This window comes from Parambassis ranga, chromosome 5, assembly GCF_900634625.1.
Source record: "Parambassis ranga chromosome 5, fParRan2.1, whole genome shotgun sequence".
Taxonomy (NCBI): Eukaryota; Metazoa; Chordata; class Actinopteri; family Ambassidae; genus Parambassis; species Parambassis ranga.
In genome coordinates this window covers 10,917,484-10,934,813 of record NC_041026.1, presented here as the reverse complement: position 1 = coordinate 10,934,813, position 17,330 = coordinate 10,917,484, and the positions used below count along the sequence as shown (strand labels likewise).

The 17,330-nt window shown below is 40.2% G+C and overlaps 1 protein-coding gene across 1 annotated transcript in view; it reads left to right on the top strand.

Annotated features, from left to right (window-relative positions):
• igsf21a (immunoglobin superfamily, member 21a) overlaps positions 1 to 17,330 on the top strand; it is a 172,958-nt gene that overhangs the window by 131,237 nt on the left and 24,391 nt on the right. The window contains exon 5 of the mRNA XM_028406516.1: positions 11,678 to 11,793. Within this exon, the coding sequence (XP_028262317.1) occupies positions 11,678 to 11,793 (116 nt within the window). The remainder of the gene's footprint in view (positions 1 to 11,677; positions 11,794 to 17,330) is intronic.

Genomic DNA, 17,330 nt, shown 5'->3' with positions numbered 1-17,330 from the left:
CCTCTCTTCTGTCCCCCTTGTCCTCATTATAAGCACAAAGCTGTAAGTCCAAGCCTGGTTTACCCACAGAGAGTGGCAGCCCAGGGAGAGACGAGGGGAAGCCATATACAGCCATGACATATCGTATTTCCTATCATATGGGAACAGAGCAGGAGGAGAGAGAAAAGCACAGCTGTGCCTAAGCTCCCAGATCATTTTCTTTACGGTAGATAGAAGATATTTTATGTGTAATGTTCCTCATATTTTTCAATGAAAACTATGTAAACCTTTGAGATGTGTTTTTATGTGGGTGGCTCTAAATAGTATATAAATAACACTATACAAATTTCTACTGCAGCTACACAGACAGCAGACACATAGGTGCTCTTATTAGCTACTATGAAGTCTGTGTCCCTTAGATGCACAGCGGAGGCTGTGTCTCCTGAAGTGGCCCAAACCTGGTTCCCTTTGCTCAAAATCTGACCAATTTACCAACAATTTGTTTCTCTAAAACACAAATTTGTTCGCTACATTTTTTTCACTTTACTCTTGCTGCCGTTGCCCTTGCAGAGTGGCCTTACGGACATCGATGCAGAAGCTTTACCCTCTGATGACAAAACGCAAGTCACACAGCCCCTCATACACACTGAAAGTACACACTCTGCATCAGGTGTATGACGGGAGGCCACACTTGCTCAGTAATACATCAATTAAACGAACAACACGGAGCAAACGCATTTCTCTCCCTCCAAAACACACAGTCCAGTCCAAGCTCACAGGCATGTAGCCTACGTGCTGGCTGCATTTTCAACAACCCGGGTATGATTAATGGGCTTTGGAACCGGGGAACTTGTTCAATGTGACACAAGCTTTTGTCTCTGTGTGTCATCCCCTTCCTCTTCCTGACAGCCACCAGAGTCTCCCTCTCTGCACAACCGGCTCCACCGCTGGCTGCTTGGCTGCGGCGGGAGGATCCGATACAAGCTGACAGCATAGTAATAACCAATGCAAATTAATAGGGTGGGATGTAAATGCAAATGCTAAAAAGCACAATAGAATAAGTGATTAAAAAGAATCTGTCTTTTATCTCATGGTGCTGCTCATGTTGGGGAATAAAGGCTTTAAAGAAGCAGGCTTAGGTACAGGAAGCTCGGGCCAACGATCTTTTTCAACATGTCTTTTTTTTTCTCCTCTCTGGAGAGGACTTAACTTTGATTGTTTTTCAGGCTGCCTTCTATCTCTCCCACCACCACAATCATAGCCCATCCAACTGTGTGACTTCTCAAATTAAGGAACAGAAGCACTTTGGCTGTCGCCACCTCACAAATGCATACCCTTGCATGCGTATGTGTCCTTAACACAGGCATGGATTTACATCTCTGTTAGGACCAATCTTAGCCTTTAGGAAGTGTAACAGCAGCAGCAGGGTGTGCAGTATGTTTTGTGCATTGCCAAGAGCTGGCAGTGCACAAAAATTTGCTTCAATTTATTTTGGATGCCAAAATCCTAAAATATCTTCAGGTCTGCAAGTGAAGTTGAGATCATAAACATGGGCTCAGGGATGGACCAATTAGCTCTCTTTTTAGACTCCATTGGGATGGAAATGAGATGAATCAGTTTCCAATTTCCAATTGTTTAATTGTCAGTAAATGTAACATGGGTTTTTCTGTTTCTGCCTTTCACATTCGACCCCTCATTTATGCCTTTATGTCTGGGTTCAATCAGGAGCAGCTAAACATACTCCAAAGACTATAGTCCTTCAGAAAGTGGCATAAAATGTGTGAAAATTAATGTTTAAAACATATGATTGGGCTGGAAGTGTCCCAAAGGAAAAGGAAACAAGGAAAACTGAACAACCATCCGAAAATCAATAAGAGGCAGCAGTCACACATGTTGAGCCCAGCGCCACCACTGTCCCCCTCTCTTTGTCTTTACCGCCGCTGTCACCACATTTTTCTGTCAGTCATTGTTGTATTCAGGTTGTCTGCTCTTGCAGATGCACCTTTCTGGCCAGACTTTTAGAACCTTTGGGATTTGTTTTTTTTATTAGTTCTTCAGTAAGGCATCCTTACTTCACTTGCTTCACTTGATGCACATGTGGGGAGAAGTTTTCCTAAACACACAATGCACATCCAAAGCGACTAGGACCTGCACGGGTCAGGGAAAGAAGACAGACGTGTACAAAAAGTGATAAAGGCCGTATCGGAACGTATCGGCGATCTACCAGAACGGACAGATCATTTTATCGTCCATAGAGCACGTTCTATTAATTGCAGTTCTATGTTCGCGCAGACGCATGAGTTTTTTCACTCGGCCAACTCTCAGTGCGCTTAATGTGAACACGACCAACAAATGATGATGCCTCCCTTTTAGGAAGCTACGGCTGAAAACGGAAAGAGAACGGAGGAACTGGTCCCTAAAACGAACTCCACCTTTATATTCGGTGCTGTTTCTGCCGACAGCAGCGGCGCGTGTTCTAAGCCTGTGTGTGTGTGTGTGTGTGTGTGTGCGTGCGTGCGTGCGTGCGTGCGTGCGTGCGTGCGTGCGTGCGTGCGTGCGTGCGTGCACGTGCGTCAGATGCAGACAGAGGCAACAGCTAATGACGTCACCAAAACAATAACGCAGGCATTTGATGAAGAGGCTCCATATGAGGACTCTAGTAAACGGTGGACAGAGGTGACAGCAGCAGCTCCGTTTGTCCTTAGATATGATTCCCATTAAAGTTTGATCATGTGTTCTAAATCACATTGAACTTTAAGAGTTACTTAAGTCTCAATACTGTATTTATTGTTTAACCTTAGGAGGCACACTTCAGTCTGTTTAAATGACTGTTGAATAATACTTTACAGAACTACATTAGTCTTCTTTTTAACCTATTTGAATTTTGTTCTGTCAATTATTTAAATTTTCCTGTTTATTGAAAACTAATGAGTGCACGTTTTTGTTTGCCTTTAACATCTACTGACAGTTTTTGAGAGGTGACAGGCTACCTGACGTCATTTACACAGAAACATGCAAATTAGTGTCAATGTAAAAACAAATCGTGATAAAATCGAGATCGTGATTTTATCATTAAAGAATCGTGATATAAAATTTTTGCCATATCGCCCACCCCTACGTAGCTGCTACTGTTGAACCACTGAGGCAATGGGCTGGCGTTGCCCACTGAAGCACCTTTCACCTCCCCTCTCTGCTTTTGGTTTTCTCTTTTTGCTGTCTGCTGGAGTAGTACATGTGTCACAAAGTGACTTACAGATGCCGGTCTGGGCCTTAGACGTTTCAGTTCAGGTCGGCATCAATACTCCAGCTAGAACTACATGGTCATTTTATATGTGAGCAAACTGTGGTGTTAGCAGAGAATAAGGTGATATCGTGCTCACCTAAACATAAATTCACTTTACACTGATTATTTTCTCCTTAATGTTGCATGTTTCTCATTTCATTGCTGCCTGGCAGGCTCATAATTACCGCTGTAAGGCTGTGGTCCTTCATATGCAGAAGCATTTATATTTTTCACCTCCACAGTGTCAAACCTGCTGTTTACCTTGACTTTGTTTATATAGTTGTGTGAGTATAAACTCCATTTAAAAAACAACTAATGTTATTGTAAATAACAGTTTTAGGATAAGTTTGTTATCTATTTACCGACACAGTACTACTCGGAAGTTGCCCTTCAGATGATTGCTACTGTGTAGTTGTATATATGTTTGTCATGGCAGCATTGCTGGAGTGCCATGTAGACAAATGAATGACAGTGTATGGAAACACAAAAGGAGAATGACGACAGGACCTTATGCTTTAATGTGAAGGCTGAAAAAATGATGGATTAGATGGGTGGCATGGTGACAGCAGATATGTCTACACATGAATGGAATGTAGTTACATAAAAGAGTAGGACAAGCAAACATCTGTTGCACATGGTGATACACTCAAATCTGACATTTGTAGTCAGTTTTATTTCATCTACTGGTCTATTAAATCCTAATCAGAGGTTCCAGATTAGAAAACCATAATTAGAGCCACCTGAGGCAGTCATATGTGGGACAGCACTTGTTTGAACCTTTGACATTGTGGTCCTTTGAAGTATGTGGTGTCATCATGCCAGGATCTAAAGAGCTTTCTAAGACCTTCAGAAGAAATGCCTAGAGTCTGGCAAGAGATTTGAAAAGATCTCTTTGAATCTATTTGAAATGAATCATTCCACTGTGAACAGTCATCTACAAGCAAGATTTCAAACGATTGCCAATTTGACCAGGACCAGCAGCAAATTCAGGCAAAGGGCAGACCGTTTGATGCAAAAAAAAAAAAAAAAAAAAAGAAACTCAGATTTGATCAAAGGATCTCCAGGTAACTCTACAACAATTTGTGTCAAAGGGCATCTACAATCAGAAAGGGATTTTACAAATTTGACCTGCGTAAGAAGCGTGTCAGGAAAAAAAAAAGACATTTAAACTACCAGTTGGTGAACATGTAGACAAAGAGCAGGGGTGGCTTCACTGCCTCAGGAACTGCTTGAACATAATGTGTCCTGAAAACTAAATTAAAGGTGGAGCTGTCAACAGGTGTATCACCATCAGCACGTAAATAAATATACTAATGGCTGAAAAGGAGAAATGGTTATAAAAATGGTCAGATTTTAACATGTAAGAAAGCCCTCTGGTGTTCTGTGACTGCACCTATTTTGCAGGAAAGAGTTACACAAACCTAAATAAGCCTTTGTCCAATGCAAGCGGCCAATAATGCAAAGAAAAAAATTGGGATGTTCTAACTTTTTCACATGACTATGCTTAAGCACCTGTGCCGGGTAGCATTAGCATCTTCTGTGAGGAAGTGCCTCCGAGCAGCTAATTGTATCCTCTACAGACATTATTCTGTAGTTGGACTGGACTTCTAACCCCCTCTGTTCAACAAATTCAAGAGGAACGTCTCTCTCTAAAGGGTTGATAAAAACATCTTGCTGCAGGAGGGAGTAGACCTAGTCTTATAAAACTGTTACATTACTCAGCACGCGGTGTTTGCCAGCCTCTCCCTCCTGTCTTTCATCTATATTCTCTTTCTAGCCCTTGTCACACATCGGTTTATGTATTTTCTGCCTGGCCTTAAGTAAAGGTAAGTATTTTCTAGACGTTCTTTGGGGGCTTCCTGTGTCTCTTTGGTCTGTGCTATTACTTCCCATTTCAATTCAAAAGAACCTCTTCAAATTCAGACATGAAACTGTTTTGCATATTGATGACACTGTGTCACCTGAAGGCCTTTTTTCTGTATCCAGACTACTTTAGACATTTCACCGTTCCTGCATCAAGGGAAAAAAAAACTTAAATACATTTTAATCATAAAAAATAAATTCACATACATTGCTGATGCTGTTGGAAATTAGAGCCTTGTTAAAAGCAAATCACTGCAGTGGAGCATTCACAACCAATGTTCTTTTGTGGCTAAACGGCATGCATCCACGTGGGATAGTTTGTTACTCCAGCACAAGCCAAGCATAAAAGTTAATATGCAGTAAACAAGAAAAAAGCACAAATATTAGGCAGTCGGGAGCTGTCATCAGCTGAAAACATTGGTTTAAAAAATGCACTAATGCCCCTTGGTTGATTGCTATTTAATTTTAACTTCATATAAGACGAAGCTTCGCTGCTTCTCACATGCTATAGGCCACATATGCTAATACCATACTACCTTCTAGTGTATGGAACCTTTAGACAGGTCAGGTCATTTGTAACCTTCAGTCAAATTTTTACATTACATTATATTTCAGGGCAGCTTGGACCTACAAATCCTATAGTAACGTCATAAATAGAGCCTCATCAGTCACACAAACATTAATATGTCTCATATCCATAGAAGTTCTTGGCTGTTTGTAGTATTTACATTTCAATATTTAATTCACTGGAATTAACAGCTGTGTACATACATGCTTCCTACTTGTGGTAGTATTTATAAAGTGCATGCCAGTAGTATTGTTTGGGAAATAAACACCCAAAGGTTTCTGAAGAGCCATATTGGAGGCTCCTACATAGCAGCAGTGATGTAGTCCACCCAAACAGCCATCAAAATGCAGGCCAAGGAGTGGAGACAGAGGCAGGAAGCTCTCGATATGAGTCACACCCGCCTGTCACTTGCAGCAATCACAGCCTTAATTATGTGAGATGTGAAGTCTTGATATAATTAAAATGAGTGAATAATAAATACTCACCCCAGCTACAGCTGTGATGAAAGAGAAATCATCAATAAAGAGCAAAACAGTTTTTTGTACCAGGCTGTAAACATGTTTGTTTTTGCTGTAAGGTTTTAACACTTCAACATGGGAGTCAATGAGGCTTGGCTGGCTTTTAGTGCCCCCAGGGGCTGCAGGGGGAACTGTGCCCTTGACCCTTTAGCATGGGCCACTTGAACTTGACTTCATGATGCAATAGAAGAATGTTAGCCTCCTGGGTCGAAGAGGTAAAAGGCCTAGACACGCTGTTGTTGCCATGTTTATTGACCAAAAGTGTCATTTACTTGTTGCAACATTGAGGCATGAAAAGTGTTGGTGAGTCTGGATAGACATGAGCATATATGATTATATGACATACTTGATTGTTTGCAAGGATAACAAACATAAGGCAGTAGTTGTTATCATGGTAACATAAAGCAATGCTGCATATATGTCTGTACTTCACTTTGTTTGATTTTTAATGCACTACAGACTTTTAATTGGAAGTTACTGCACTCATGATCACCAGTCCTCACCCATGGTTTGCATTGTGCTGTGATAGTACCTGACCCTGAAATAAGAGCTAGAAAAAAAAGACTCTTAACACAATGTGTGTGTGTTTTTTCTTCCTTTCAGCTGTCACACCAAGTGAGTGTTTGTTCAGAAAGTAATCCTCCGGCGACTGTGATGTGACATCATTCAAAATTCATACTGATTACTTTGGAACATTTGGCCCTCACAATGAAAAAGTAAAGCTTCATCAAATACTTATCACTAAATGACTGTCAGTAAAAGAGAAATCCTAGGAAGACCTTGGTGCCCTCCACCCACAGGCACACACACACCACCTTCTTCGAATATAAATAAACCCCACGAGATGCAGAGGGCAGGGTGCTCTGTACAACAGGATGTTGGGAGTGTTTCTTGTAAGTCTAGCTTTCTCTAGAGCTCAAAATCTCTAATTATGAGACCAAGGAAAGAAGTCTGTCAGGAGCCTTAAATGTGCTTCTGTGTTTTCTGCTGTCTTTTTGTCTGTGTTTTTTGAAAGATCGTGGAGTAATGGTGCTTGAGGACACATAAAGATATTAAGAATACAAGGAGAAATGTAGAGAGAGATCATTATTGATGTGATCAGGAAGAAAATTAATTAGATCCCTGTTTTAATGCAGTGATCTGTATGTGTGGTTTTGGAAGCAGAAGGAAGAGATTGTGGAACTGAAGAATTTTTATTTAACAAGACCAAAACACAGTGTAATGTTTGCATATTGGCAGTGTAGTTTTGACTTATGTGTGTTATTCCTATTCTCACATCCAAAAACAGTGCTTGGGATAAAATATAGTTCTCTAGTTGGTTACATTTCCAAATTAAATACATACCAATCATAAGACATTCGTCAATTTTCAGTCAATAGATCACGGTAAGTCCGTATTATAGACTGTGAAATTTAGAATTGGACAAATCGCTGCCTAGCTGGCTACCTATTAGATACATTGTCAATTGCAAATTGGCTGTTAAACACCCAGTTAGAATAGTAACTAGCTGACAAACCGCTAGCTAGCTAAACTGCTAATTGCTAAATGACTGTTGATCAACCAATAAGCCGAATTGCTGACATCTATGTAGGTTAACCCTTTAGCAGAGTATCTTGCTTGCTAAGTGAAACCTACACAATTTAAATAAATTACTGATTGCTAATGACTGGAGATGAACCTGTAAGCATAGTGACTAGCCATCTTAGTTGAACACTTGTCAGACAAAGGGATACCGAGCTAGCTGCATTATTAGCTAAATTCCTTAACACTAATTGACTGTAGATCAAGACTAATTCAGCCTGTTACTATCCATGCCTACACCACAAATCACTGGTAGCCTAGAAACTAGGTTGCTAAGCTGGTCAGGCTAACAAAAAAATCACTAGAGACCACCGTGTTATCAACACATGGTTTAATATATTGTCCAATGTTTTCCACAATTTGAGAACTACAACCTTTTTAGCATGCTGGCTATCTGTTAGAGAAAACAAAATATCATCTTGTTTGCAATGCTGTGGAAAATATAGGGACATTTAAATATTAATAATAAGAATATTAATATTAATAATAATATTAGTAATAATATTAATAATATTAATAAGATTAATTTCAAAATAATATTGAAATGTACACTTCCTGTCTACCAGTACTGGGTTGTTGCAAAACACACTCAAGTGTTGTATGTTGAGTCTTTTGAATCTTAACGGAAACATTAAGAAGAATGTCAGAGACATTTCTGAGAGTTGTTTGAATATTTTCTTCTCAAGATGATATATTGTTTAGAAAACTTGACCATGGCTTGTGTTTGCATTGCAATTTATCAGCTCTCATTTCCCCCGATGCAGTTGTGTTTGAATGTGACCTTGTCAAGATGAAATTTAATTATTTATCTGTTGTTGTCAATGGAGTGCTATGCAGATCTCGGTAAATCAAAGAGCTCCACCAAAAAAAAGGAAAAATTTTTGTCCAGGCCTTTAACAAGTTGGCGAAGAGAGCACTGCGAGTAAATGAGGTATGAAGAGCTTAGACGCCATCATCACAGACAGCCATCTTAATCCTGTTCAGGGTTGTTGTGTTTGCAAATAGTGTGCTGTGCACAGTAGGTCTTGGTTTTAATCATGTCAAATATTTCACCAAGGCTTATTGCTGTCTTAGGCATTGACTCACATTAGGTGGCCCCCCCACCCACAGGGCAGAAAACAATAGAGCATCATGATCAATGTGCAGCTCTGCTAAGCTAACCTGACCGAATCGAAGAATTATTTATCTCAGCGTTTATAAGCCTGTGTTAGTGATTTTATTTCAACTAAAGAGAATATCTTGTTAACACTGCTTTAGAGAAGTACATGTCAGAGGATTATCACTTATCAATCATGCGGAAACGTGCAATTTAACAGTAATTATTTTTAATCTAATAAGACGAGCTTTGTCTAAATGAAACGTGTGTCTTTTTATGCCTCAAGGCTGCAGATTGTTTAAACTCTCTGTTTGTTTATCATGGCTGATATTATAAAAATGATAATAATTTTGTGACTTCATATGACAGCAGTGGAAGCACTTTGCACTTTGATAGACTCAGAAATAGCACTTCCTGGAGTCTACAAAATAGAATACAGTTATGTTTTATAGAATAGAGCAATCAATAGTCTGAATCTATAAAGGCAACCTGTTTTTTTATTGTCTGATTATATGCTCTGCATATTGGTCCAGCGTTTCTTGGACTGGAAGCCTTTCATATACTCCACTTTGGTGTTGAGTGCCTAAACATGATTGTACATGAGCGGGCACCTCTGACAGCTGATCATACGCCAGGTTGAGACAAGCTTGTCAGTCAGCTAATGGAGTGTTCTAAGGTTAATTTACAACCATATGAATTCCATCAATAAGCAATTAAGAGGTGTGGAAACATGGAAGCACTCAGGCCAGCAGCTTAATCCCCTCCGCCAACCCCCACCTGCTTTTAATCAATTAATTGCTGTGGCATGTCTGTTTAAAACCACTTGATAGATTTACACATAAAGCTGGCACATTAAAAAGAGGCGCTGCTCCCCGCGTGACCTTTCTTGTTGCCTTATCTGCACTGAAGCGTGACTCTTGGATTCAGAATATGTAACTTGTGAAGAGATTCTTGTCTCACCTCACGCAATCCTTGACAGTTTCACAAATGTTTCTCATTCTGATTAGGCGCTCAGGCCTATTGAAGTGTTCTTAAAACATCCCCGAGCTGCCGGATCTGGAGGAAAATGATTTGCCAGACGCCTGTTAAATTGCCGTTGGTGCACAGACTGTCACTGTGAAGAAAAGACATGCAGATATTCAGAGTACATGAAAAACTCAGCATCTTCAGTCAATGTTGTGATAGGTGCCTTTGAAACTCCTCATCTAAATTCAACTGGTCCTCATGCAGCTGGCCGTCATCTGCTGCAGCATCGCCAGTTAAAACTTGCTTGTTGATGTTTCCTTTAATCCAGCCACAATATGCTCTGTGAAGTATTCACATCCACATTAAAGCCGCCGTACAAGGACCGGAGCAGTGCACGTTGAACAGCTGATTTTCTGGGGGATGTGGGAGATTTCCATTCATTACCCCCATCTCCTCCCAGTGCTCCTCCATAATGCTGTGAAGTCTAGCTCACATGTTTTCTCCTTTACACTACCGTGACATACTTGCCGGGGTCCCCAGAGATATTCAGATGGAGGGTTAGTGATATGATATGTATGAGATTTTCTACCTTATCAGCCACATCCGACTCACATGAGCCCTGGGGAGCTTTGAACATATTGTCCCAACCATTCTGTTACCGTTTTAAGTGGAGACTCTCTCAGCAGGTTCTGGGAAATAGATTCAGTAGAGAGATAAAGCAGGTCTGCAGACTTGTTTTAGCCAGTTTTATTTTAAAACATCTGGCCAGATTGCTCTTTCTCTTCTCTCTCTCTATCTCTCCCTTTCTCGTGGTCACTCGACTGTGATTGAATGTTATCTTCACATTAAATGGGCATTACCTTACAAACGATTAGAAGGTTGTCACCTTCACCTGCTAATAGGTCAGTAGGTGTTTCATCTCTTTTGTTATAATAAGTTGAGTCTCATGAAATCAATCAACAAATCAAAGGCTTTCAAAGAGGCTTGAGTTTCATTTAGGGGAAAATAATACGAAAAATGAGAACGTTCACTAGTGTTTAAGTCGTATGTAGAACATAGTCAAGGTTGTGTGGTTGAATTTTGGGGATTTTTCCAATCAAGGACTTGCACTTGGGTTTAGGTCTCATTTGGGGTACAATAAAAGACTTTCACAGATGTTCAAGTCTCATGTGGGGTTCTAGGAGTTGGAAAGAAATTTAGGGACTTTCACAGATGTTCAAGTCTCATGTGGGGTTCTAGGAGTTGGAAAGAAATTTAGGGACTTTCACAGAGGTTCAAGGTCCATGTGGACAAACGCAAACCAGGACTTTTCAAGGGCTTTCACTTAAGTCCTAACTCAGCACATGTGGGGGAAATTCAAGAATATTTAAGGGTTTTTTCTTAAATATTTTCATTTGTGGAAAATATTTAAGGATTTTCAGGAGGCCTGTGTGAGGAAATAAAAAAACATTTGTTTATGTCCAAGGGGGGTAATATCATGTTTTTCTGGGGTTTGTGTCTCATGTGGGAAAACAAATTATCTAACTATCAATGACAAGTCCTGCATGTGGAAAAACATAGGCAGTCAGAATATAAGCTTATAGGGAAACTCAGTTTTCTGGATTTGTAACGTTTAAATGGCTTGGTCGTAATCACTAATACCACTTGCACCTATATACAGTATAAATATTTCAAATAATCTGATAACTCACTCAAAGAATATCTCTTGGAATGCACAGAGAAAGTGAAAGATGTTTTTTTTACTGTAGTAATGTCAGTGGCTTTGTGTGGGTCCAGTGTATTAAGCTGCTGTTTCACAAAGCTTCTCACTCTGTCGTCCACAGCACCTCCAAACAACATATCAGTGGTGGCAGAGAACACTCCAGCCCCCTTCAGTCGATACCAAGCCCAGAATTTCACTCTGGTCTGCACTGCAAAAGGAGGGAAACCAGCCCCATCGGTGAGTTGCTGTTGGAGATACTCACACCATACTGCTCATCGCAGGGTTCCTGCCTTTGCAGCCCACAGAGCCCTGTTGTTTACAGAGGAAAAGAAACTGTGTGGCATGTTGAGTTTTCTTTCTTTCTTTATTTTCTTTTTCAGTGCAGAGACCACTAGGAGTTATAATGTTTTTAACATTCCAAAGACTCTTTAAACAGAATTTCAGATGTAGCATGATAACAGCACTTGTTTTTGAACTCAGCGCTCCCCACAGAAATCCTGCAGTTTTTGCTAAATAATGCTGGATAATTCGGGTGCTGCATTCCTGCCGTCATTTACAGTAGCTGTTACAGAGTGTCTTTATTACCTTTATTACAGATTGACCTGTGACTGATTACCAGAACAAAAGTTTGTCATGCAATGTAGTCATTAAAAAAGGTAGATCAGATTTAGGAAACACATTAGTGTTATTGATGGTCACATTCAGGGCAATTAATCTAATCACAGTGACATGATAATAATAATTGCACACAGAATTATTAATGCACACCCTCATCGACACACATTTAGAAACACACCCATCTGCGCATACATGAGGCCACATAGACAATCACAGACAGACTTTTTTCCTCAACTTTTTGAAGTACAAGACAAGGTCTTGCAAATATCTGAAGCCCGTGCTCAGATGGTGGTGGCGTATGAGCTTATGGACGCTGTTTGAGAGCAGTTGCTTGCTGTTAGTTCCCACCGGGCCATTAATCATCGTCCATGGGTGTATGGTAATGGACTCCAGACCCTGAGCACACCTATCCCCAGCAATTATGAGCCCAGTGAGAGGTGAATACAAGGTGAATATGATTTCCGTCTTTCGGGTACTTCCTGGTTGATGGTGTGATGAGTAACGTTCTCCCCTGTTGTGATTTCACAGGGAGCCCTAAGCCATTAAAGCTGAGCACCACAGGATCCCTTTTCTAACTCATAATGGGGAAAAAAGAGATCTGAAAGGTTTCAGCTGGTCAGTAAAGCCCGGACTCTGTCTGTGTCACCGGCTAAGCCACAGTGCTGATAATTAGCTTAGTCTCTGTCACAGCATGCAGATTAGGAAGTCACCGACTTCAGACAAAATAAAAAAATCAGCTGTTGGGTTGCACAATTCCCTGTTGTTTAAACCGATCGTAGAAAAACTGTCTTTAATGTAAGATTCAATAAAATGTTTTGAGATGCTCTGAATAGCTTTTTGGAGCAAAAAAAGTTTTCAACAGTTTCACTCCAGGAGTGTGACAACTTAAGGATAATGTTTTAAGTGCTGATGCAGCCTGAATGAATGATCTGTTTTATATACTACTATAACTGTAGCTCTGTATGGAATACATCAATGTTACATACAAGCACATATATAAGAAATATATTGAGGAAAACAAAAGTATAAAGTCTGTTTGTCTTTAAATTATTCTAAATCAACTCACATGTGTTGGAGCTCCAGTATTGTAATTGCAGGGAGACTGCTGACTTCAGTATCAAGCTAAAAATAGCAGGTCAGGTCTCCTGCATCTACACATTAGCTCATTTTGTCTCCACAGTGGCTTTTTGAACCAATTCTGTTCTACCACCGGGGGGACCTTTACCAAGCTGAAAAAACACTGGCAGACTTTAAAAGTCCTGCACACAGGTGCTCTCAGTTATTCTGTTTGAAGTCAGTTAGAGCTGCAGCATGCTGAAAGTTTGCAAGAGTCACAAACTTTATATTTTTATAGAGAAAAAAAAGCATGAACTTGTTCGCGCAGCAAACTAACAGGAGAGTCAGGTGTTAGTCAAGCACAGTTTATACACTCACACTAACCTGAGAAGAGGTTTAATTAGTTAGTGTAAGTGAAAACACCTGTCTGTGAGTACCATGAGAGTGAAGTGATTTTAATGTGCCTATTGTGCTGTCATAGCATGGAATTAATTCACTTAAAATTAGGGTTTTGTATCATTGGGTGAGCAGAAAAACTGTGGAGGACATTTTACTTCTACATCTTGTACCTGAACGGAAGCTAATTTCAGCGTTGCTTATTAGCCTGATATCAGTGACTGTCTGCAGACAGGCACGGTGTTTGCACTAGAATAATGCAATGAGATATAAAGTCAGGTCTGCCGATCCACAGAGCATGGGAAGGAAAACACCTTCAGCTTGCAAAGTTACATGGCCTCCATGGGGAGTTGTTTATGGCGTCTCAACATTGCCTTGTACTGTTGGACGAAATCAAAACCCTGCAAACAATCTCTGACAGCTTTCATGGAAAGATTTTCAGTGCAGGTCTCACTAGACTCCTACAAAGTTCTTGGATCTTATGTGACGTTTATATTGTTGTCCTTAATCAAAAAAAAATTAGATCTTGCTTCATATGTTTGGATTGCAATTTTGTTTGATTGTTAAACCGACTGTTATTTATAGTTACATTTTGCCAGGCGGTTATTGCAGTGCAGCATGTAAGTTGGCAATAACAATGTCAAAGAAAGTTTAGGAGAAAAAAACGTCTGTCAAATTCTTATTGTGTACTGTAGTTGACTGTTAGCTGTGAATTTTAACAGAGTGATGATGTGTCCACAACTTTTACATGTTGAAAACTAATAGCAACATTTCACCAGCAAAAACATAACAGTAGAATTCAATGAAGAACACAAATCTCAGCAATTTTAGTTTCGACGTTTTTTTTTCATTGCAATTACAGCCCCCTGCCAGTAGGGGGTCTGTGTAGCCCCCTCAGCACCCTCTGCTTTCAGTGTCCCTGATGGATTCGCTGTTTCTGCCACAACAGCTGCAGCTTCCTAGGTGGCCATTTGCACAAGTTTGAAAATTGGTTGGTGGTTCCGTGCCTCCAGAACATTTTGGCTATTATGAATACATCACCTGGGTCCACACAGCGCACTGCATGTTGCCTTGTCAGTAAAAATGCAGTAGTAGCTACACACCACCCAATAACCAGCTACCATCTTGTTTTCTTCTTTTTTCCCCCTCCATTCTGTGACATGCCTGTTTCTAGGAACAAAATACAACAAGTTTTTATCTAGGGACCTTTGAAATCTTCAGTATAGCGGTATATTCTGGCACCTATAACCTACAGTAATAAACAGTAAAAGGGTGGTGTTGTTGCATTATCCCAAACACATATACTGACTGCATGGCATTATAACTGAAAGAATGGGCACAGATATCACATTTAAACTGTGTCCATTTGTTCTATTTATGCTATTGTCCACAGTCATGCTGCATAACAAAACCTCATTATTAGGCTTGTAAGTATTTGCTTGAGTGTTGCTGCTTTGGCCCAGTTATGTGACTGCAACTTCAAACGGCTCCCTTTGCTTTTTGATGAAACTCATTTAGTCTTTGTCGGTGCTGCAGCCCGGGGGCTTGTTGCAAAATGAGCTGTTGTCAGCTCTATTTTCAATGTCATATCACTGCAAGCCTGGTCTCTGTAGTGGCTCACGGCTTACAAAGAAACTGACCCAATTGATTTAACCAGCATTTAGCAACAGCTGCTAAATATGATCACTCTGTGGTGTTTCCTGCTCTAAATTGTTTCTCCCAAAGTATTTCCACTTCAGTTCTTGTGGTTAAATTTATGAATTTAATTATATGTGTGTCTAATTGTGTTTTTACTAAATTTTCTTCCAGAAATTCCTTCTAAAAAATTATGTTAACAAGACGTTGGCTATCACTTTATTCATAATTTATTAGCAATTGTTCGTGTTTTCTCGTTCACCAGTGCATGAAGCTAAATTATAAGCTGTGTTCATCTGTTGAGGCTGAGCGTAGTAGTAGTGTTCAGTGAGTTTTTAACAGCTGAAAGCAGCTGCCTCGTGCAGCTGAGGACAGCGAGAGTGAACCGTGACAGTAAAGTTGAAGGCCAGACAGCGAAACAATGTGCTGCAACCTACTATAAGGCTCCATAAAGCTGAGTGAAGCTGCAGATTTGTGTTCTGATTCTCTGTAAGTACAACACAGTGAGCAGTCCCTTTCAGGCTGTCATTCTATTTTTACAGCCCCTGACACTGATGCATTGTTATCATAAAATATCTTAGTAATTTTAATGTCATTTCACAGGCATCAAAAACTTGTTTCCTCTCCTGCTGCTAGAAAGCAAAGCCATGCAGGGTCCTCTCTTGGCAAGCAATGATTAGAATAAGTTGTGCATGCTCGGAATATGGCCGCTATAATAGCGCGGAGACAAAAACGGGTTGGAAAGACAAGAGCTACTGATTATGCTGCAGATCAGTCGTTTCAAGTAATTAAAATGAAGCAAATGGCGAAGCTCCACAGTGTGTTCGCTCTGCAAGTATTATTTTTAATCATCACCCTTTCCTGCAATTACATTATTTTTATTCATATTGTTGTATTTTAATATTGTATTAAAAAATATAACGAGCCGTTAAAAAAAGAAATGTAAAAGGTACCTATATATGCATACAGGTGAGACCCTCAACACTGCATTACATGTATCTACCCATCACTGTGTGAGCTGTGATCGCCTTAAAACCCTTTATAGTGTGAAAACAGCTCAACATGCTGGGGAGGTTTGTAGTTATACCTCAAGTACAAAGCATTTCTTTTGTCATAAACAGACACAAGCTTTGTGTTTGTTTTGATAAATTTGCCTTGGCTCTCGTCAAAGGAAAATAAAATCAACTCCCTGTTGCTATGCAACATCCTTCCGCATCCAGTGTAATGTCTGACACTCGATTTTGATGTTTGAAAGTGTTGAACTTCATCCAACGATGCTGCCTTTCCTGTTCCTTTAATATTAAGAGCAGTTTTACAAGGGCCCCTACTGTTCCTTCCTCTGGCTGATAATGTTCTTTTCTTATTGGTGTCAAATTAGGATGGAATAAAAAAAATAGCACGCAAATGTTCACAATAGGGTTAAAGATGGGCTTTTTGTTATTTCTGTGTAACGCATACCGGGATTTGCTGCTCACCTGTTTCACAAATGGGTTTTTTCTCTTCATGGCCATGCCATTAAAATAATGGAAATATGTTAGTGCATATGGGGGGGGCAGCTAGAAGGCTGAGGGAGAGGCGTTATTTACAGTTGCTGTTGTCGTGTGCAAATGCAGTATAGATGTGCAGAAAATGTATCATCTGACCTGGTCTCAAAGGCTCATCAGTCAAGAGGGTTTTTTATCTGTTAAATTCAAACATGGCAAAGAGAGCCTGGAGATGGCTTCAATCCTGGTGACCACCATAACTGACCCATTGACCAATGCTGTAGAAAGCTGCATTAAAGTGGTGTGTCATATTTGCCTAACAGAAAATAATTTGCCCTGTTTTGTGACTTCATCCCACATGATCATGTTGTGTTTACATAAATCCAGTTCAAAGTTTTTCTGCCTCTTTCTGGAGACACGCTCCATGCCAGATTCCCCCAGTGCCACTCTAAAGGGCCTGAATATAATGGACTGCATGTGTCAAAAGTGTCTGCCATTATGTTTCAAGATCTGTCGGCATCTGATGTCACTGAAGCAAGCTGGTGACATATCAATAATAGCTTCCCAGTGCCACTATTAGAACAT